The sequence below is a fragment of the Pleuronectes platessa genome, chromosome 1 (assembly GCF_947347685.1).
Source record: "Pleuronectes platessa chromosome 1, fPlePla1.1, whole genome shotgun sequence".
NCBI lineage: Eukaryota > Metazoa > Chordata > Actinopteri > Pleuronectiformes > Pleuronectidae > Pleuronectes > Pleuronectes platessa.
Window position 1 is genome coordinate 11,576,937 of NC_070626.1, and position 24,252 is coordinate 11,601,188.

The window sequence follows — 24,252 nt, forward strand, 5'->3', positions numbered from 1 at the left end:
ACGTGTGGAGAGCCAGACCAGTGACTAACCTGGTTCAGTTTCCACCAGAGTTACAGTTTTGTAGAAAATTTCATGAACTGAGAAAAGCGGACAGACTCTGACCAGGCTCAAGCCTAACTGACGGTTAAATAAACATGTAGCATGTAATCATTCGGAAAGAGGGAACAACAGGAGAGAGAGGGTCAAATGAGAGGACCAGCAAAAAAAAAAAAAAAAGACTCTGGAAACAATGTGTTCAAGAGCTGCCTCGGCCTTCAGGATCAGGCCGGAGGTCCACTCGGCCAAACATTCGCTCTTTCAGCCTGCCTGCCTGTGTGCCTCCTCCAGAGAGAAAATCCATCCATGCGTCGCTGCTGACCCTCTATTAGCTGGAGTAGATCTGGGTCCCAATCACACGCATGATCTCCTTCTGAACCTTAGGCTCCTGGGTGTTGATGTTGGCATCGCCTACTTGGCCATCCTCATACCTGCACATGTTCATACAGAAACCTGGAGTTTGTACACGGTATAGCATATCATTAATTATGTTTTATAACCCTGGGAAATGAGTAAAGTTTATTCATTTTTCTGTTGGGTTTTTCTGTAGTATTAAGTAGTATAAGGGGCCCAGATGATTAAGTTTAGTCGAATCTCATATTATAAACAAGGCATAGTACTGTTGATAAAAAACAATTTTGACAATGACAACTGAGTCTCTATGAGCCACTTATACCTGCTGTAATTTTCTACTCAACCTTGACCAGGCCAAAGAACTATCAAACCAACCTGTCAGGCATTCAGATTTTGTGTCAAGCCGATTCAAGCTCAATGTTTTCCCCGATAACAGGCACGTGCATGGTAAAAGAAATTAGAAGGTACCCCAGCTGACGTAACAAAAAACCAAACCCGCCGCACACGCTCATTTAAAGATAATTTTTTTAGACCCAGATGTGCACACAACATATCATCAGTTTTTAATTCCAAACATTTCTTCAAGATGAAGAATACAATTCCACATTGAGCAAAAGTTCAGAATGGAAAGCCTGAACATCAGCAGCTATGTTTTACCTGATGGACTCCAACACATAAAAACACGTCCTATTCAAAGTCTCTGACCTGAACAGAAACCCAGTTTAGAGGAGCAGTCCCTCCACTCAACCGTGAGCACAATTCATTCACGATCAGTTTAAAATGATGCAGAGTGATGAGGGACAGCAGCAGCGTGTACCCTATAATCACTCTCCATTAAATTGCCATCATGTGTAGTTTAAAAGGTGAAACTGTGCAACCAGAGTAATGAACGATGATTTCCATTTTACCTGCTGCATGGTTGCCATGCCAATTTTTTGTTTGTTAGGTATAAACTTTTTAGGGTGAAAAAGCTTTGGTGATACTCACACAAAAAAGAAGCGAGTGCAGACGTGGTCGGAGACGGGACACACCCAGATGTTCCCATGTTTCTGCAGATCTTTAGATGTGATAACTGTTTCCAAGAAACAAGCATGTTTCACCAACAGTTAGAACACACAAGTTGTTGTAGTGTTGCATAATAGATGTACAAAAACATAAAGGCTTAAGCTGTGATGCACTTCATTTCTTCTGTTTATTTTTAAATGTTTTATGATAATTATGACCATATTAGTATATTTGCTATTGAGATTTTCTATATAAATATCGACTTAAATGGTGTAACTTTATGTAATTTTCTCCCTGTTCTTCATTTCTTGCATAGATGGTTGTTAAATTTAACAAATGGGACATTATACATTTTTATTAAATAATTAATATCAGTGCTTTTTTCTTTTTTTTGTACATTTTATAAAACTTGTGCTTGTTAATAGACCAAAACACATTGTGGTAATCAAACCTAAAACACTACAAACTCTCTTTAATCTCAGTTTTTCGCATGTTCTACCCTCTGCGTGTTCTTACCTTCACACAGAGCGATGCAGTTCAGGTTTCGACTCTGAAGAAACCTTGATTGTATTGGTCGGCTCTATTGAAAAAAAAGTAGGGACAACAATAAGTAGGCTTTAGTAACCAAGCTGCTCCAGTAAATACCAATATCTAACTGCGCTTTAACACCAATAGTAACATAATAATTTTTAATATAATATAACTTAATTTTAACTCAGTTTACACATTTTAAAAAAAATCATTCCTTTTGATCAACAGTTCTCATCTGGAAATCAGTGTTGTTTTCTCTCAAATATACATGTCCCTGTGCCTCTGCTCCTTGATTGCAATAGGAATCTGGAATCCTGTTGCCCAGCAATATATGACTTAATAAATGAATTATGTGAGGATGTAATGGGTCATGCTCTCTCACCTGTGGTATGGTGTTCATGCGGTTGTAACGCTGCACCAGTTCATCTTTGGTGGGCATGCGGTGCTGTCCTTTCCCCATTCCTGCAAGAGGCAAAGCACACACAGAGTAAACAACCCTCAGTCAGAGCGACCTTACCTCGAGTCATTCAAGCTGTGAAAAGCTGCCTCTAGTGGTCTCCAACGCCTTGTAAAGATAAATTATTACCCACGGTGCTCACCTTCAGATGAAGGTTACTGGTCCAAAATGCTAGTGAACATTTCTACATGAGAAAGAAAAATCTTCCAATGAATTTCAGAATCATAAACTTAAGAGGGTAGAGCAAGTACAGCTCTTACCATTTTTTATAATCAAGAAAGAGCTGAAATTCAATATTCTTTAGAGATTAGAATTACCTATCATTATCTTAATAACTGTATTTGATCTTGCAAGAGCAGATACAACCAAGTGGAATTAAGGCCAGAAATGTTGTATCAGTCTTCAGCTTACATTCCAAAATTCCAGCGTTAAAGCTGAGAAACCAGCAGATGGGCCCTGGCGACAACCTGCCACCCTGCTGACCACAGTACCAGCTTCTCACTACCATTGTACATCCTGAAATCAAACTTCTGAATTTGGATTTAAGTGGAACAAAATAAGACAGTGTCACTTTCAGAACACCTCTGGTTCCTGAAGTAAACTTCCTCTTCGTTTTCTCCACTGACGTTTCAGAAAATCTTTATAAAAGGAGTTTGTGGTAAACATTTCAAGGATAAAAGTGAGCTCCACCAATCAGAGACATCGCAATTAAAGCTGAGGATCATGGGTAGTGTATACGAATTAAACACAGTTTATTTAAAATGTAGTTGATATCATAAGACCGTGTGACTTCTATCGGAGCATTTAACATTGTATCACAATCTTGTAGCTGGTTATAGATCTACAGTGGATGGCTGATAATCAAAATCTCTATTCAGAAAACGAATAAGATGCTTACTTCAGGAACCAAATTGTTGAGCTCTAAACACCAGAAGTCAGGTCCTAAAGGTTTAAATGGTTGTACACACCTATCCCACATAAAGGAACCAATAAAAAATGCTAACAAAGCACAAAGCAACACAAACAAATCCACTGAGCAACAACAACAACATGTATGGTATGGTAGGTGGCACACAAGCTCAGAGGCCTGAAGCCCAACACCCAAAATGAACACACAACACAGTGCAGCACAAGAGGATAGCATGGAAACTTCCCGCATGTGAAAATGAAATATCCCAGGATGATATTCAGGCCATGTCACACACAGAACACACAGACTCATGTTCACCAGCACGATGGTAAAAAGGGGCAAAGGGGGCCCGGTGGGGTCTGATGGGTGAGGGATGATCCGTCACCTACCTGAGTATCCAAAAGATATGCTGGAGATGGGGCTCAGATAGATGCCCTTTCCATACGCTGCCCCATGCAGCTTGGGTTTGAAAAGAGCAGGAAGGAAGGATTGGGTCACTGAGCAGTTGCACAGGACGTCACACACTCACACACACGGTATGTGTACACTCGCATACAGAAACGCACCAAACCTACTGTGGTTAAATCGTAGGAAATTATAGGACGATATATATCTTCATGTAACATTTAACCTTCACTTCGCAAAGTAAATACAGCTCACATCAGGACAGCAGAAAGTCCACACATCTTCCAGCGCAGGCTAAAAACTAGGGATGCACCGATATGGAAATTCTTGGCCGATACCGATATTTAAAATAACAATCTGGCCGATAGCCGATACCGATATTTGTTTATTTTCTTTTTGTTGTTATTCATTCACCCTTTTGTGCCAGAAAAATAATTAAATCATTATTTAAAAAGCACTATTTAAAAAATGTTCAGCCCTTCATCACTCTTATCTTTTAATGAGCACAAATTGAATCAGATTTATGAAACAATCTTTGATTTAACTAAACTTTATTTAACAGAGACATATTATGCCCATTTTACAGCAAGTTGAAATGGTTCCTTGGGATCTTAATGAAATGTCTGTAACATATTTTGGTCAAAATACCACAAGGATCATTTAAAACAGCACCTTTTACCCTGTCTAAAACAGCCCTGTTAAAGTATCATTATAGAGAACGCTCTTCTCATTGATTTACGGTAGCAGTATTGCCCGTTTATTAGATGTGTTACGGCTTCTGTGTGTATGACGTATGTTGTCAATTCCCTTGTTACCTGACTGTGCATGAGACGGATGAATAGAGCCGGTGCACATGAGAATAAAGTACTTAAACAGACGCTACGCTCATACTTTTTACGCCAAGTTACACTGCGTGAGTCAAGATAACTAAACAAGCCCTCCTCAGTTTTACCTGTTTTGAGTGTCGGGCAGAAATCACATCGCGTCAACACCCACCGTGGCCCTTCGCGATGCTTGTTTTAATTAAACAGTCGGATTCCCCTGGTCCGCACCAGTTCTCAGTCAGCTGCTAGGCGCCAGCTGGAGGGTTCCCCCAGCGGTCGCCGTAGCTGAGGTGATCCGCGAGAAGGGCCCGACACGCGTCCAGAGTCGCCGCCGTACCCGGTCCCCTCCAACGGCCCGCCTTCCGCGCCGGCGATGGACACTGCCCCGCGGTCCAAGAGAAAGAAAGCCCCCGCACCAGCGACGCCGTTAGGCGGCACCGGATGAGGACCTCCCGGTGCCGCACACTGAGCCTCCGGCGCGGAGAGGAGGGCGACGGAGCGACTGCTCCCCCAGCCGCGGCACGTGCCCAGCGGTTTTACCACAAATATGAACATCGGCCAATGATATCGGTGAAAGTCAAGTTTATTACCGATAAGCCGATATCAGTAAACGAGGCGAATATCGGCCGCTACCGATGTTCGGCCGATAAATCGGTGCATCCCTACTAAAAACACATCTATTCCAAGTACACCTTGGCTAAGAAAATGGTCTCAGTCAAGTTGCACTAATATGTTGCACTAACATGTAGCACTTTGTTGTTTGTCTTTCTTTTAAGCTTATGTACTTACATGATTCTTGCTGGTTTGAGTTTGTACCATCATGGCTGAATGTAAATATTAGAAGTCACTTTGGATAAAAGTGTCAGCTAAATGATATGTAATGTAAAACATGTACTCAAACACACACACAGACACATACATACACACACACATACAAAAATCTAAAGATGGCGGACAGCAACGAGCCGAAGAAAGAGAAATAGGTTTCATTATTCAAGTGATCTAAAATATTTCAATGATCCGCACAGTCACACCTTTTAACTGTGGACATATTTTCTTCTTACAGAAAAGTGCAGTCCAGCGAGGATCATTTCATGCTCTTGAATTTTGCGAGTGAAATTTATGTATAACACGAGCAGGTATTTAGGGAAGGCTGACGTCAGAAATGAGACCACGGATGCTGGTTTGAGGATGAAACATTACATGAGGATGACTGATAGCGACGATGAGCCTTCACACAAGGAAGGATGTCCTTGATGAGAAAGCACAAGTGCGACATCGAGAAGTGGTCGTGAGCGACAGTGAAAGAAACAAGAGGCAGAACAAAGAGCAACTTGATAGTTTGGGAATAAAGATGGCAGAGAGATGGAGGTCAGGACGAATCTAGAAGAAATCAAAAGGAACGACAGACAATGGGGGCTGTGTGATGACTGGAGCTGCAGGCTGACGCCGCCTCCCTCCTCCTCTTCCACAATGACCTGGGGTGTCGGTGGCGAACAGGCAGAGATGGGAGGGAGCTTGTCATTGCTCAAGGTGAAACAGAGAGGAGAAAGAAAGAGGAGGCGGAAGAGCACCGAGGCGAGATCAATGTGGAGAGCTCAAAGAGAGCTCAAAAAAGTTGGGAGAACAAAAGGTGTGAATGAAACACATCAGCATGATAAAGCAATCCCGGCCGACAAGAAACCTTCACAGATCCTTGAGATTTCAGATTTAATTGTGTTTAATCTTTTTTCAGGACGAGGCGGTTTATCTCCGAGCAATAATTATATACCGTGCTGTGCTCTCTAGTGCTCTATTCATCTTTTCTTGTGTTTTTTATATATTTATCTTCTGCAGACCTAGGTCGCTAAGTGCAACACTTCAGAAATGAAGATGCAGATGGATGCAGGGGAGAATGGAATGTTGTGTTGTTGGTGTCCGCCTTGAAATTATCTTTCTGATCCTGATTTGATCATTTGTACCAATCTGGTATTTTTAAATGAACTCTTTGATGATTCGAGGCGACTATCTGACCTATAGATAATGAGAGGTGCCAGTTACTGACCTTATATGGAAGCCTTCCTTACTGTATTCACCAACAGGAAGGTACTCACTATCACAGAGCTTGTCCTTTGCATCCTTCAGCTTCAGACCTACCCTACTCAGTGCTCTAGGTGGTTGCCCCCTACAGGGCACACAGGGCAGCCTCCTGACATTACAGCTGACACCACAGTCCCCTCCCTTTGTCCCCCAACAGGAAGAGACGTGCTGTCCGCTGCTGTCCGCTGCAGTAATATTCAGAGAGCGGCCGACATTGGCCAGGAAAAATCTCCCCGTGTGCCCTGCTCGCTACAGTGCCAAACGCAAAAGCTGATGAAAGGGAAGCTGGCATCCATTAACTGCAAAAATGAATCAGCCGGACAACGAGCCTGTTCTATCTGAGAGCAGGTTTACTGTCCGAGAGGAGATGCGTCGTAAATTTTAGCCAACTGCCAGGGCTACGTACCTGCAGTTTGGTATAAGAGGCATTGACTAGTCCATTTCTCAGAACAGAGTGCCAGTTCTCTATATGGGAACCACTAGAGCAAGTGTAGAGAGAGGGAGAGATAAGAAAGGAGAGATGAAACCAAGTGTTGTGTGATGCGTGGATCTGTCATGAGGTGTGTTGAACAGATCCATGCTGGTCAAGAACATTGGAATTAAATGACACTGGTGGATTGTATCATGTGACCTCCCACACTGAACAGTCTGTCCACCAACATCTTGAATTCAATTCAATTAAATCCGCTTTATAAAACTCTTGTTATATCAATTATCAACACAGAGCAGTGACACAGACTAGCTAATGGCCATTCACTGTAATTGTATTTATTGTTTGTAAATATCATGTATTATTAGTCTTAGATAAGATAAGAGAAAATAAGATAATCCTTTGTTCCTCCCACAGCAGCGTTGAAGCAGCAGGAGGGCAGTAGAAAATAGACATCAGTAAGTAATACTAAATACGAATGCAATACTTATAATTAAATTTGTTTTTTATTGCATATTTTCTCACAATAACAAACGACTAAGATTAGCTTTACAGCTTTTAAATTTTTATCTTGTCATTATCACATACCTATTTTTTTTATTTATGAGGTGATATAAGAATTCTGCTTCATAACTTTAGTCCTCTTAACTTATATAATTTAATAGTGTGAAAAGTTAAAATCCAAAGATGACAACCAATTACTGTCTTTTTGTATTATTTACTTTCAATTTTTCATTTTTAACTGGGAAAGTAAATTGTTACTGTGTTTTGAAAGGTGCTATATAAATACATTTTATCATTAATATTATTAAAAGGGTCCCCCAGTGCAGGTACCTGGACTGTTTTAAGATAATAGGCAGTCGGTCACCACAGTGCCATCTTGGCTCTGTTGTTATTCTTATGTAAAGTTTAAAAGCAATTTTAGGTTTTTGTTATCACAGCCTTAATAATTAAACAATTGTTTTAGATTTGCTTGTAAATATCATTCATAATTAGTGTTTAACTATTTATATTAATGTAAAATAACGGCTAAAAAGCTGACTCACTTTTTTTTGTATTTTCTGAGGATGATCACGTTTGGAGAATTAATCAGCAGAAAGAGATTGTTAACACTGCTCGTGAGTGAGCTGAACCCTGCAAGTGCCCAGATGGGCCGAGTGTATCTAAAATATTCAGCACAGCCCCATCTGCTACAGTACAAGTGTCTATCCCACAGACACTGCTGGCTCCGTGTGCTGGCTCAGCAAGGTGGCTCTCTGTCCAAGAGAGGGACCACTGCTCTGTGCTGTTGTTTGTTATGGTCCCATAGAAATCTGCTCCATCCACAGCATAATGACCGGGAGTTACACTCATGTCTGTACCGCTGTACTGCTAAATTATGTATGCATGCAAGTATGCTTGATGTGACATTAATTATTTACAGAATGTGATTTCTCATATTTCCTCTACAGCCACAAGTTTAACAATATCAAAACTACACATTAAAGCTAGGCTGTGTAACCCTGGAAAAGCAAGAGTAGGCTTGACTTTGAAACTATGCAACATTAGCCCTCGTCAAAGCTACGCCCCCCAAAACACATGAACAGGCACAGCCTGGAAACTGCTAGAGGCCAACTTTGTCATGGCTCGCTCGCTAACTTGTGTCTATCACTTCTGCTTCAGCGGTGTATGTTTCTGTTGTTTAGTGACAGACAGGGATCCCAGCCAATTAATTTGGTCTGTAAGAAATTATTTGTTATGTTTGATACAGTCCTGCAAGGGCCACAGACACCTGCTATTTTCTTTAACTATCAATGGCTATTGGGACATGAAGATGATTTCTACAAATAAGATTTAAAAAAGTGTTTATGAAATACCATATACCAACCTTATCTTTAATTATTCATATTGTATAAGTCTGAATGATTTAACTTTATTAGAATTGAAATAACCGTACCATAGAAAAAATAAGTGAATGAGATCTGTAATGGCCAATGGTGGGGGGGGGGCAAAGTGGACTCACTGGAAGGCGAAGGTGCTGCCGTATAATTTCTTGGCAGTGCGAAAACGAGCCTCCTTGGCCGGGGGACTGCTGAGCAGCAGGAACTGGTGGGAGGTGTGCATGAATTTCAGTTGCTGCCATGAGGAGATCACAGGGGACAAGTGAGGACAAGAGAGGGAGACAAATTGAAAGATTGAAAATGTGAGCATTAACCATTAAATTACTCAATGAAGACGTAAACAGCCCATTAATAATGATGGAGTGATGAGGGGGATGTTATTCTTGTGTCCTACCCTACTGAGCGGCAGCTTGACAATATGAGACCTGTTACTGGAAATAATCCTGCAGAGAGAGAAGATCACACAATAAATAACATATGATTAAGTGTAGCTATTTGCAAACACCCTCACACAAAAGCCTGAAGAATTTTATTATGTTAATCGGTTCTGTTTCGAAGGACATTATAGATGCTTCTTTTTCCCAGTGAATAATAATAATAATAGCAATAATAATAATAATAAATCTATGGCATATCTATACTACTTGTCGAAAACCAGTTTACCCAGTTTAAAATAAGGCTAAACAAAATATGAACGATTGCATCATGACACCGAAACAGCTCAATGGAATTCAGCCTATTTTTCCTGCTGAGAAAAGCTCTATTCATGTCTTAAGTATTATAATGTTGTCCTTGATGAAATAGCTAATATGGTCAGTTTGACATGATCTCTAAGGAGTAGAGCTGAATATTTTCTCTGAAGCTAAGTCAAAACAGAGTAAAGGACAAATCCTGTCTACTCACCACTGCAGCAGCGGATGGGCCAGAGGGTCCAGTTTGTCCATCTGTTTCTTTATCTCCAGATATGAGCCCTGCGAATGCCACACAAAGCATGTGTTGTTTTCAGTTTTCAGTATAGATACAGTCCCACCACATTGAGTGAGCGTAAGTAACACAGAAAAGATAAACTAATCAGCAATAACTGTCATCGTTAAAGACAAAGCCCACATCCAAAAGTGGAAATCAACTAAACCCACAGTGTCCGTTGGCAAAGAATGAGGATTTTATATCAATGGAAAACCTTAAAATGATATCTACACACGACAAATCAAGTGTCCTGATACATCCACTGTGGCCCCTCCCTTCTCCCCCTCCCATTTGCTCCTCGTACCTGGGTCATTTCCCGGATGGACATGACGCTATCCAATGCTTTCTGCAGTCTCTCATAATTCTTCTTCTGTGTTCATGGGTTAAGCCAAACATCATATGCAATGAGAGAGGGAACAACATACAGAGATCTTAAATCACTTGTATCAGGTCAAAAGTTGTTTGTTCAATCATCTTATAGAAAAAAATACGTAATGTTAAGTGTTTAATGATCTCATGCATTTAACTTTCAAAACAGCTCCAGCAGCTGTTTTATTTTATTTATCCTTACAAAAGTATATGTTTATCTTTGAATGAAATCCACATATTGATATGGCAACTAATACAGATTCAAGCAGTGCTGACCTTTGGGTTGAAGGCCAGAGTCTTGGGGTCATTGGGGTCGACGACTGATGGGTACGGCTCAAAGATGATGCTCTTACGAGGAGACTCAAGAGCGGCTCGACACATGGCCACAAGTAGGTCCACCACCTGGTAGGACAGAGGTTTTACACAGTTTTTGGCAAGTAGAACTAAACTACTGCAGAAAGAGCTTAATATCATATGCTATATAGAATCTATTTTTTTATTCTATTAAACTTTTATTAAATCTACAATGTACTATGGGTTGCTGTCACCTCTGCTCCAGTGGCCACTTCCTCTGCAGCTCCAGACATCACACCCAGAGTGTAGAAGGAGAACACACACAGCTCCCTGGTGCACACCGCAGGCTACATTAACACACAAGACAGAGAATCCTGAAATAACACTGATTTAAATGAATTTTACATACATACCAATACATAAGTACACCTACTAACACATGGACTGGCACACACTCTATTTTTAACAGGATCATATATTAATAAACATCAAGTAAACATAATGAAAACGTATGTTAGGAAAAGGTTGATAAATATCTCCTCAATGATTCTCTTTCTCGGCCTACGTTACCTTCAGCATGGATCCGTTCTGAAAGACATGCTGTTCGTCACAGACCACGCAGTACTCGTTGAGCGTGGGGATCCTCTGCTCCGAGTACTTCATTATCTGTCAGGAGAAAAGCAAAGTGGTGTTCCCACCTCCAGCACTGCCGCATAAAGGAATAAAAACTAGTTTGGCAGAGGAGCTGTCACAAATTACAATTTTGCACTGCAGTTACAGCTGGTCTAGACTGCTGGGAGGTCCCTGCGCATAAAATGCAGGGTGGACACATTGTAAGGTAGGTTCTTATTGTTGATTATGTACAGCACATACCAGCACATATAAGCATCAAGGAGTTTACATTTTCACCTCTGGTTGGTTTGATTGTTAGCTAAATTTTTCTGTTAACATTGCAAGGTAAGCCATTTTTCAAACATTTGTCTTATTTCCCAGGGATAAAGTCAGGGATCGTGATAAAAAAAATTGGGCATGTTTAAGTCACAAATATCTTATAGTGTGTGCACTTTGGTTTGGCTGGATTGGATTTGATTGGGCCGGTGGAAGTGTGCACTCTGCTAAATGTCATTATAGTTATGAACTGTACTTCCTCCTCATACCAACTCCCATCGGCCATTGTTCTGAAATGCCTATCAGGTGCATACACTAGGGAGGACTCTCACAAGACATAGTGTATAAGTGCTTCTTTGAGTGATCTCTAATCTCTTTAGGGTCTAACCTGCACTAAGAATCCATACTCCAAGGTAGGGATGTTCTTGCAGTGGCCGCCCGCCTGGGATGAGAAAAACAATTCAATCAGCTGCCTCGTGGTAATCTGCGCTGGGGCCCTGGCCGCCGGGACAGCCACAGTCTGATGAGTCAAGTGAAGACAAAGCATTATGGGAAACGGTGCAGCAGCCATGTAATGGTAAGGGCAGGGGAAAGACTCGGGATGGGAAACAGTGCGGGTGGCTGGTGACTAAGAAGGAGGGTCAGAGCGGGTCACAGTGGATTAAGACACAAAGATACAGTGCCTTCAAAACAGCACATCTTTTTTTTACATTGACACATTAAACAGGTTTTTCAGGATCGTGGATCACACTGAACAAATTATCATACAATCCTAATTTACAGGGAGTGAAAAGTGTAGTATTTACAGTTTCAGTGTTGTTACACATTAATACTTGGGAGGGAGACACACAAATAAATGAATCTGAATGAACATATAGCTGCACATTTTTCCTGACTGGCACTGACCTGGCTGTTTGGGGGATAACTGTACAGCTCCCCTTTAGGGTTCTTCATGGTACATGAGATGGAGCGGTTCATCAGACGGGTCACTCTCAGCTCAGGGACGCTCAGTTTCCCTTTTAAAACTGTGTCTTGGATCAGAGGGAAACTTGGAGACCTGGTAAATAGCAAGACACAAAAAAAGGCGGTGTTTTATACTATTGTTCATTTATTAAACATTACCTAGTTGTTCATTAGCGTACATATTGGTTCTTTATTAGTCAATATTTCAGCTGGGTGAAATGGCTGTGTGTTATAACAGTTTTACTTTCGTCTTTTAGTTTGAAGAGGAGCGAACTTCAGAGCAGGGGACCTGTGTTGGGTAATAAGTAACAAACTACAGTACTAGTGAAGAAGTTGTTGTTGAGGAATTTTTGACCATCCTCACACATTACTATATATGCCACTATATATTATGTATATCGTGTATATTACATTATATCTGTACAGGAGAATAGTGCCTGTCTAAAATCCACAGATACTCTCTTCTCTCCCTAAGAAGTACCAGGTCATAGAATGGCCGACCAACAGTACATTGTAGTGTCTATGTTGAAAGACTTTCATATCTAACGCAGATGCACCAGACAGAGAGGCAGCAGGACCCCCTTGGGTCTATAAACAATGTGATTTAGGAATGCATGTTTACACTCATCTATCCAACACCTGCATGTAACATAGAGAATAACAGCAATTATAGCTATTAACGGATGTGCTACTAGAATGGGTGACGCAAGTAGAGGAAGATATATGGGGAGGCTGTGGGAGACATCTTCAGACTTGGGGGTGACAATTGCTGATGTTACTCTGTTAGCGTTTGTATATTGTTCCACCCTCTGGTCTCCTTGATGCATCAAGTCCACATTAAAACCTTCTGCATAATACATCAGCTGCTGCCTGAGTTCTCCTTCACCGGTTTCCAGAAAACTTCCATAACAGTTATGAGCAAGACCGCACTTTAGAATGGGGAATATATTCTAAAAATAATTGATTTAGACTTAAGAACATTATACTTTATTTTAAGAGTAACACTTTGTATTTTTGTAACATAAGAATGGAGATAAGAGTTGTGGTTGAGGTTTAGTAAGGCAGGATACAACGTTAATAATTGCTTTATGATAAACAATAAAGAGACAATATGCTATGTGTGGTGTAAACTGACCAATGAATAACTGCACCTTAATATAAAGTGTTATCTAAAACATTTACAATAAACATTTGTTACACTGCTAAATTAGAAATTTAGCTTATTATCATAATTATTATCACAATGATCCTATGAATTAAATCTGAATTAAAAGTGACATCAATGACAACATCTCCTCAGCTTTAATATTGTATGGTTAGACTGTCATGTGTTAAGACACAGACCGTATCTGAAGTCACTAACTGTTAAAAAGAACAACAACTAGTGTTAACTTCCAGCATCACTCTCAGGATATGATCCATGTACCCTCTTGACATGAGACTCCTGTCAAGTCATAAGGATGTCAGACAGCCTGGTAGTTAGTGAGGCTGAGGTCCAGCGAGCGGGCCGAGACTCAGTCCCTGCGCACGCATAACTGTCAAAGCATCTCGAAGTAAGACAGAGGCCAGAAAGAGGACTTCTCCCTGAGGGAAACTGGTTGTGTGTGACAGATCTGGAATAAAAGTCAATCCACATATTGTGCTGTGTCAGAGCCTCTGTGGCTCTGTGCGTCATCTTTGCCACGCTTCACTTTTCACAGACAGAAGTGTATAAAGTGTTTTAACACTATCTTTACACTTTGTTGACCAGAATGATAACGTTTTACTCCGATCCCGCAAAAATGTTCTGTCTTGGAAAAATAGCTTGCTTGTAAGTGTCTAAAACCTAGAGAACCATTCAGTATCTGACAGATCTGATGCTGTGGACATCATTCACCATGAAACTGGATAAACAACAACACGTCTCCAGAATAAAGTCAAGATCTTTTGTGAGCAGGAGCAGACTGAATCATACAAGTTTAGAGATACAATGAGAAATCATAAGCTCTTTCTAAATCATTATCAACCAATTGTAAATGGACAAAGTTAATCAGCCAAAATGGCTCTCATTTGTTTTTTTAATAATATTTCCAAATATTTCCAATACCTGTGAATAATTTTTTTTAAACATACCAGAGATGTTTTGGCAAATAATGCTAAAGAAGCTGTTTTATGCACTTAGACACAGGTAAACAGATTTATGGGTACTCCCATTCATACTATTTCCAGAGATAGACCGAGAGACAGAGAGAAAGAGAGAGAGAGAGACCTACTTGGGTATGGGGGAGAAGATGCTGAGTCCGGCGCGGAACTTCTTGATGGTCCCTCCGGCCTTGAACCAGCTGTGCCTCTTCTCCTGCTGGGCCTTGAGGAACTCATTACTGAGGTGCTTCCACTGCTGAGAGGTGAACGTGCTCAGGATCCTGCCATGTGACGAAAAACAGCACGGCAGGGAGAAAGGTGAGTGGCAGAGGCAGTGGGTGGATTATTACTCTTTAAATCAGCCTCTGTTTGTCACTGGTTATTTAGAGTTAGTGGACTGGCCAACCAAAGGATTACTAAGAGTGATTGCGCCCAAATGTTTATGCCTCATACATCTGTTTTGTCCATTGATGATTTAAGAGTCAAAAATACAAAACCTGAGAATATTAGTCATATTTAAAAGCTTTTATTTTGCAAAATGTCACTGTTTATAGAAAACTCTGATTCAATCATGAAATCTCCAATATTCGATTTTCCTATAAAACATATGAGGTGTTTCGATATAACAGCTCACAGAACTCACTTTTTGAGCTGCAGGCCCAAGCTGAAGCCTTCTTTATTGGAGGGCTGGAACACCTCTACTGACGGCTCTGTGTAAAGATGACTAACATTATTACACCGTGCACAGATTCACACAGACTCTCCCTCTCGTGTAGCACATACTGTACTCACCTCCCACGCTCAGTGAGTGGCACAAATACCTAAAGTCCCTCCCAGAAAACCAACATCCACACTGACATCTTTACTCACCAGGTCCATCGAGGTACTGAGAAAGAGAAAAGCGCAGTCTCAGAATAATGGGCTCTGTTCTGATAACTTTCCAAGCTGTCGCAACCTCCTCCTGAGTCAGACACACACACGTACACACATACACACACATATACAGAGTTAGCACCCTAATTAAGGCCATTTCTCATTGCATAAATAAATCATGAGCACATGCTGCAGTATAAATGATGTGTTACTTTGCAAAATGTCAACGTTAGAATAGTAATGGGCCAAGATGGAGGATGTGCCCATTCAGAAAAGATTATGCTGACTCACGTCTAAGAACCCGATGTTAATGTGAAGGTCGATGTCCACGTCGTCGATGGTTCCATACTCTCTGTTCAGGGAGACAACACGAGCTATTTTAAATCTTCATTCTTTGTTTTTCTTCTGCACCCTTTTAGGTCACTAACATTCTTTAAACGCAGTCAAATTCCTGACATTTATACCTACATTCGACTTTTTTCTAATATTAACACATTTTTGAAATATTCAACTTCCATGTTTTTTCCCATTCATATCAATAGGTGATGCGTTTAACTCTTCAAAAACCTCCAGCTCTTTGAACTGTGTTTACTACTTCATATTTTGCTTTACATAAATTTTAACATAGTTTAGAGTTTGTTATAACATTTTCTCTAACACTATAATCATTGTTAAAGTTTTATGCTATATTTCTGATATTTGGGGATTTTATAACGTGTGTGTGTAGATGTCAGCTTCAGTGTTGACATCTTCGTGCACTCTTGGATTCTACTATTTTCTATTTTTGTACTTCTATTCTTGTAGCTCCCACATCTTTCACTTCACACAGACAGATTTCAGCTCATGGATTTCTGATCTTTCACAGTGTGCTGGAAGCAATAGGACTGATCTATTCACAGTGGAACCATCAACAACCAGAGGCCTTCACAAGGCACCTCAACATCAATGTCTTCCACAACTCTTTATCAAAATCACCAATGTGCTTTTATAACTGCCCTATCTCAGTCATTTGTCACACTATTAACACAAATATTACATCTATGTTCAGTAAAGCTTAACAGCACTCATTGAGACACACACGCGTGTCTCTCTATAGACATTGACGTAATGCATTCCCTTGCCCGTTACTCTAACCTTAACCATCACAACAAAATGCCTAACCCTAACCCTTTAATTCTAACCCTTAAACCAAGTCTTAACCACCAAAAAGGCAATTTAATTTGTAAGAGCCAGCCAAAATGTCCTCACAATGTCAAAATGTCCTCACAATGATGGTATTGGACCAAAATTGGCCCTGATAACTACGGATACATGTGCACACTCAAAAACACATTTATGCTTCTGGGGACAAGTCCCTGATACAATACATGTAGCCTTTATCTTAGTCTCTACCTCCCCACAAAAGGGTTAAAATAACTAGAAAATTAATTTTCAGTAGGAAATGCATTTTGCAGTTATTTTTCTGCTTCTGCCTCTTTTAGTCACTAACTACTCCTGAATACTAATATTGATTTCTACTTCTCAAAGATTAAAACATTTTTATTTCAACTTCTCATACTAATTTTTAGATTTGTGTTAATGGGTGTCTATGGGAGACATCCTTAATGCATGAATGTGTCCAGGCTTGACTTCGTACTACCCCCCTCAACCTCCACACCCAAAGCATTTCAGCAACACAGCAGGAAGATGCATTGTTTTCAAAAATGTCATAAATAGTGCACATATAGAATATAAATGTTTGTGTATGTGTGGGTGTGTGTGTGTGTGTGGGGGGGGGGGGGGGGGGCGTATTTGTGTGGTACCTGACAGAGACAGCACTGTCAGTGTAGATATCTTTCACTGCCTCGATGTCGGCATCCAGTTGAGGGTGACGGTACAGGTCAGCGGCACAGCTCCCCTGCAACAAGCCAAACATCAGCACTGAATCGACAACATGCTCCAAATGTCTTTATTATAATTTTGAAATGATTTTACTCCGATTGTTATTTCACACAATTAATTACACAATAGTGAGTATCATTAAACAAGAACTGTCACTGTTTCAATCGGTCTGGTTAAGTTTGCATTCATACTGCTACTACCCGGACTGACAGATGTTGTTTTCAATCATTTATTCTGTGTAACTTCTCTGCTCACTCAAATATTTGAACAATTTATTCCTTACTTTTAGCTGTTAAATTACATCATTTATCGTTTACTTTTAGCTACATCTCTGCTCACTTGCTAACTATTTTAAAAGCACTCTATTAGAGGCATTATGAGGAAAACTAGATAACTAGAGTATGATATAAGTAACATTCAGACACATGTAGCATAATTCAACAGCCTGATTCTATATCTTCCTTTACTGTCTGTGATCCCAATTATAAAATTTTGTAATTTTCCGAATACAGCATATATAATCGATTTATTCAGTATATTAAGCACATCCTATAATTGAAATCAAAATCAGTTGCATAGTTGACGGTGTAATAAGGAGGAAGACATGCACGATGATAGTTGTTCAGGAGATCTTTGCAAACAAACTACCTGGCACAAGTCTTGTAAAGTGGAATGACTTGACATAATCAGGATGTCACACAGTGGATGTTTTCAATAAAAACAAGCTTAATTGTATTGATTGTCTTACATTGTGACTTTGAATATATTCTGTGGTTACCTCAGCACACAGCATTTTCTAGTATGAAGAGTATTATTTTGGTTGACCAAAGTCTGTCACACATGTTGCCGGTGTCTAGACATGAAGTCAGAATCCCGTCTCCTCAGACTCTGAGTGTGGAGCAGATCCCACACTTTCATCCTTATCTATACTGCACCGCTTTGATGTTCTTTGAGTGCATAGAAATGAGCTTTAAGTCCCAGACTGGATTTAAATTTCAATCAAAGGACTTGGAAGATAACAGTAAAAAAAGGATGACTGACATGAAGTCAGAATCCCGTCTCCTCAGACTCTGAGTGTGGAGCAGATCCCACACTTTCATCCTTATCTATACTGCACCGCTTTGATGTTCTTTGAGTGCATAGAAATGAGCTTTAAGTCCCAGACTGGATTTAAATTTCAATCAAAGGACTTGGAAGATAACAGTAAAAAAAGGATGACTGACAGATTAAGATCTTCCGTGGAAGTGAGGCACTGAACTTTACGAGATGAGATGATACATGAAATTGTGGCCGTGGAAATGAATTTGGCAGCTCTGCTCATGATTGATACTTAAGCTGGTGCAGGGTGATAGCACTAAAAAAAGTACTTTGACACCTGATCAGAGACAAAAATGCAAAATTCTTTCCAGAACCTGATTTGTACTCCAGTGTTAAATGTCATATTCACCACTGTCAGCTTACCAAAAATCCTATTTGCTCCTCAACCCAAAAATGCTGACACACGCCTAAAATTTTAACTGAATATTCAGCTCTACAAATTGAAATGTTCGCCCTTCGAGCAGTGAGGCATTAGGATGGAAATGTCAGTCCGCTGGTCCATCTGTTTTGCATTTCCAGAGTAAGATATCTCAAACCACACTGAACAAACTGCCATGACATTTGGCCTAGATATTCATAATCCCCAAAAGTGTGGTTATTATTTTTGGTGAACTCTGACTTATTGTTTTGCAACACTAACACTAACGGAATGAAAATGTGCAGCTGGTTTAATGTGAAACTTGATAGTGTTGAGGAATTTTTGACCATCCTCAGACTGCATCTACCACTATATATTATGAATATAGTGTATATTGCATTATATCTGTACAGGAGAATAGTGCCTGTCTAATTCCACAGATACTCCCTTCTCTCCAAGCAGTACCAAAGGTCAGGTTATAGATAAAGGGCCAACCAACAGTACATTGTAATGTCTACGCTTAGGCAATTTCATATCTAAATAAGATGCCCAGACAGGGAGGCACCAACTCTAAGTCTATTGCGTATTTCACCAGTGGCAAGATGTAAGGACACCATGTGATTAAGGAATGCGCACTTTAGATTTAACTATCCAATAGGATGCAAACACCTACATGTAACATCATTCTAGCCCTTCATGGATGTGCTGTTAGAATGGGTGACGCAAGTAGAGGGAGATATACACTGGGATGCTGTGTGAAACATCTTCAGACTTGGGGTTGACAATTGCTCACGTAACTCTGTTGGCGTATATATATTGTTTCACCTTCTGGTCTCCTTGATGCATCAAGTCCACATTAAAACCTTTTGCATCAGCTGCTGCCTGAGTTCTCCTTTCACCAGCTTCCAGAAAACTTCCATAACAGATAGAAGATGAATAATGTGATCGGTAACCTTTCCATAAACACCACCATTAAGCTTAGATATCAACTTGTACAAAAGATAATTTAATTTAATTGACATATTGCTATAAGGATTCATTAATTTTAATAACTCTACAGACCCTCATATTAAAATATATATTTTTCCCCTGACAACTACTGAAGCTTGAACAATAACAAAACTATCAATATCTTGTTTGGTCTGTCCACCGCTTTTATCTCATGGATGAAATCAGATGTTTCTATCTTATTAAATTATTATGTGCTTTTTTTCCAACATCTTTTTAAAGTTTTAGAAATAAAAACACGTCAACATTGACTTGAATCAGTGAAATCAACATCAGAATACTCATTTCGGTTTTAGATAATTATCACAATAAATGTCCCGTTATTTATTTTTAAGTTTAAAGACAGTTTTTTGTTCCAAAGTGAAGGATTTGGTTTTAAACTCCTCTTTATGGGCAGAGAAACAACTGACATAAAAAAAGAACATTTAAAAAATCTGTGATAGGTCAATAGATGTGTTATACCTCCTCACTGTTCATCCACAATGCGTAAGCAATATATCTAAATTTATTGAACCTTTGCTTTATTTCTTTTGATAAAAACTATATTTAAATAATTTGTGATAGTGTTTTATCGCCCAGCTATAACAAAAAGACCAGATTGAGCATGGAGCTTTAGGAAGGGTAACAGCCTCTTCTCTACCTGAATGCCGTACAGGAACTGCTCCGACTCATTCTCTCCATCCGACTCCTCGTCTGTCCAACACTGGCCTTTGATGTCCTTTGGGCCCACACATTGTGCAAAGGCCGTTATAGTGAAGCGGAAAAAGAAAACGCAGGCTCTTTCATCATCCCTTCATCTCAAATCCTTTTTCACATGTCCACATTTAGCCTCATGTTCAAGGGCATCAAAACACTGCTTTAAATAGCATCTCAGAGGGACAGAATAGGGACACAGGAGATGTGACTAATTTCCAATAAGCAAAAAGTTCTTTGAATTCAGCCTTCAAAAGAATAATCAACTGACAATAACAAAGAGATGAGTCCATAAAAATATATTTTCTAGAATAAAAATAATCATGTCTCTTGTCATTTCCAGGAAAATCTGAAGCCTGAAGGTCCTGTTGCATAAACGTACAATATATTTTAATATGTTCAATTATGCTTAAATAACATTTTAATGTCTAAAGAAGGTCTGCGGCTGAGTTAGTAGCCACACAAATCGAAATATAGGTAATCTGCCACTTTAAACATCTTAAAAAATAACAAATGGATGACTCAGCGTAATCAGGTGCTGCCTTACCATTGGATCTTGTGTTCATAGGGCTCACTCAGACAGGTTTAGGCCCGTGAACGCTGCCAACCATTTCAGCCTTTTCCAGATGGAAGGAACGAGAACAGAAAACCGGAGAGCTTCGACCCACCACCCCTCTCTCTCGCACTCTTCAGGGCTGCACAACCTGGGAGAAAAATAAATTAAAAAAACAATAAAAGGGAGAAAAACATGAAACAAAGGCCCCATCCAGTGATGCCATGCTTTGTTAACGGTGGCCTCCTCCTCTTTTTTTCCCTTTTAAAAAACGTCTGCACTTCACCTTGCCATGTATCCTAGCAACAGCCATCTCTGCCTCCTCTCAGAGTGGCATTAATCACTGTGGTGAGTGTGTGGGAGATATGTGCTGTACGTTCAGGGGCCATGATGTCTCCATTTCTTTGTTTTGTATTTGTTTTTTCAAAGGGACTTCATCTATTAAAATATTGCACCAAAGGTTGGCATACAAATATGGCTGTGCAGCTAAAACAGAACACGAGCTGATGTCATTCCATTGTTGCACTGATGTCTATTTCTTAGTCAGGCAAATACATACAAGGAAATCTGGCAAATGCTAGATTTCTTGGGTTAGCAATAGGACAGAGCCATTGTAGCCATAGCATTTCAGGTAAAAAAATTATATAATTTTACAAAATAGCACAATGGTTTCCTGATTAAGGAATAGCTACAGCTATTAAGCTTTATTCAAAAGGCCAAAATGCAATATCACTGCTGACATGACAAATGGACCACAGTACACTGTGTATTCTAGCGGCCCATTACCTTTTGTGTCAGACATGTAAACACTGAGCTCGCTGTCTTGAAGCTGAAGATACTTATTTCAGCCTGCACATCAGAATGCACATTTCCGTTTACACGTTTTAATGCATATTGAACCTATATAATGAAAAATATATCAGCACTTGATTGTAAGGCAAACAAAGAGTTGTGATGGGCAGAATACCCGACATAACTGTCATGCATGAATGCATCTATGCTTTATATAGGTCATTATAATTGCAAAAACCCACTTGTTCATTTTTTCTTTGTATCCTTTTTACATATCTACAGAAAACCATCATGTCCTCACTGTCACTCTTTGTGTCTCCCTTCTTTTCCTCACCACCATCTCACACATCAACTGCACCCAATTAGACATGGCTCCCTCGTCGTTGCCATATCTTTACCTCCTCTCCGTTTTTCTCCTCTGTATATCCCTGCTGCCCTGCCATGTCCTCAGCCCTGCTAGCATCTACACCACCCAGCACACACTCCTCACCATTCCCATAGCCCCTGTCGTCTCACATGCCATTGGTCTCCAGCAAACCTTAACCCCCCCAACCCCCATCCGCCGCCATCACCATCACCGTCCCCATTTCCCCCTTCTGATAACTATTTAACACAAACACAGATGCAGTCAGGCGGATTACCCCCTCCCCCCTGCGCTGTGAAGCCCTCCACCACCCCATCCCTCTGTCCATCCATCCATCCCATCCATCCCATCCATTCGCACTTACCTCCACAGAGAATGGAGACTTGGATGCTGTCCTTGCCTCCGCTGCTCCCCCTCTTAAAGGGCACACCTGCCTCTCTGCCTCGGTGGCTGTTTTTCCACTGAAAGGATGGCTGATGATGAGTCCATTAAAATAAGATATTTAGAGAAAGCAGAGATGAAATCCTCCACATCTGTAGCGTCTGCTTCTCAGTGCTCTCGGTGGTGTGTGTCTGCGAGCAAGCCAGCTGGTGTGTGTGTGAGAGCCTGTGTGTTTATCTATTGCAGATCTCTGCTCCCGCTGCTGCTGTCTTATTTTGCCTGACAACACTGAGGGGTCTGAGCATGCTCACTGGGAACCAGCCCAGCCAGTCATGTGACCTGCAGCTGACTGCTGCAGCTGAGAAATGACTGGAAAAAATGGCTCTGCTCCTGCATATGCCTCTGCCCCTGTATGTTTATGTTTGTGTGTGAAAGAGAGAGCCTGATTTCATAAGTCAGTGTCTATAAATTATTTGAAGGCAGGTTTATATTTAAGGGCTTTCAAGTGCTGTGTCTAAATTCATGCAAATACGAAAAAGAAAGAGAAAAAGGCGCAGTGAATAAATTTAAGCATTCAATATTCAAACGATACTCAAAAGAGTAATACAAAAAAGCATAATATAGTTATGTTCCCACGGCATGTTTAAAACCAAATCTAAATGAAGAATAAATGTCTACCTACCTTCTGTTACAATGTGTCCTTGTTAGCATGTGTGACACAATAGTCATTGGGCCATTGAGCCAATCAGCATTAGCCTCATTATCTCAGAGTATCTATTAGAACTGACCTAAAGAATGGACGGATTAATGACCAGGTGTCCAGCAAACTGTCTATCTACTGGTTGTTGACAGGTTCGCATGAACAGGTCTTCCAAACAAAAAGGACGCTGACTCTGATGGTTGAATAAAAATATATTGGGTATCAGTCTGACATCATGCCATGTTTGCCTCACCAGCAGAGGCCATTCTGTCTTGTACGTTTTGTATATGATTAGGCTAAATCTGTGCGTAACTGGAACTATCCTGAACATATCTCCTCGGATATGTTCAGGTAAGCAATTCAGGAATTCTAAAATGAAAGCTTTATAATTCTTTTATTGAAAATAATCATTGTCAGTTAACAGTTATGGAAATATGATTCAGTCAACCAAGTTGACTAACTGACATATTATAGCTATGACTAAATGCTGGATACTTGAGAGCCAGCCAGACATATTAGTCTTATTTACACATCTAACAGTAATCACCACCAAGTTTCTGTGCTGTCTTCTATATGTGTCTTTATGGAGCAAACATTTGTTTCTCTCGTTTTTGGCCATAATATTCAAATCTTATTGGTAACAGCAGTTAGAATCGTGTAGTAATAATACATTCAGAAAAATTAGGGCGTCCTGGCTCATCCTCTGAGATTTATCTGAGGATATTCCCACAGTAGCTAATAGCGAAGAGGATAGCGGCCATTAATGCTGACTGACAACCAGGGGCTGAACCTATAGACAGGCGGACTGGGCGGTAGATCTGGCCCTCACCTGAACAGGTGTGTCCCACTGGCCCCAGGTACATTGGAGGGAAGAGGATCCAGACAGATGCTATCAGCAGCCAGTGAGACAGCGACATGGGCAGTGGAAGCAGCAGTGCTGTGAACAGGTGAGAGCAACACAGGACTGGGATGTGAGGTGACGTGCACTAACTGTACAATGTGACTTACTGTAGGTCACAGCGAGTCCAGAGAAAAGAAT

General features: G+C 40.4%; 1 protein-coding gene across 1 annotated transcript; it reads right to left on the reverse strand.

The window, feature by feature from the left end:
- Nucleotides 1-348: 348 nt before the first annotated feature.
- LOC128439608 (protein mono-ADP-ribosyltransferase PARP6) lies at nt 349-21,270 on the reverse strand. Its single transcript, XM_053421958.1, has 22 exons — nt 21,263-21,270; nt 20,371-20,521; nt 17,188-17,282; nt 15,677-15,737; nt 15,383-15,473; nt 15,156-15,222; nt 14,644-14,793; nt 12,335-12,485; nt 11,817-11,948; nt 11,111-11,206; nt 10,795-10,887; nt 10,523-10,648; nt 10,182-10,247; nt 9,815-9,882; nt 9,306-9,354; nt 9,034-9,146; nt 7,008-7,080; nt 3,683-3,752; nt 2,309-2,388; nt 1,912-1,975; nt 1,378-1,462; nt 349-467 (listed from the first exon to the last, which is right to left on the reverse strand). Exons 1-22 carry the CDS (start codon nt 21,268-21,270, stop codon nt 365-367), a joined length of 1,992 nt encoding a protein of 663 aa, XP_053277933.1. The 3' UTR covers nt 349-364.
- Between the last annotated feature and the right edge of the window lie 2,982 nt (nt 21,271-24,252).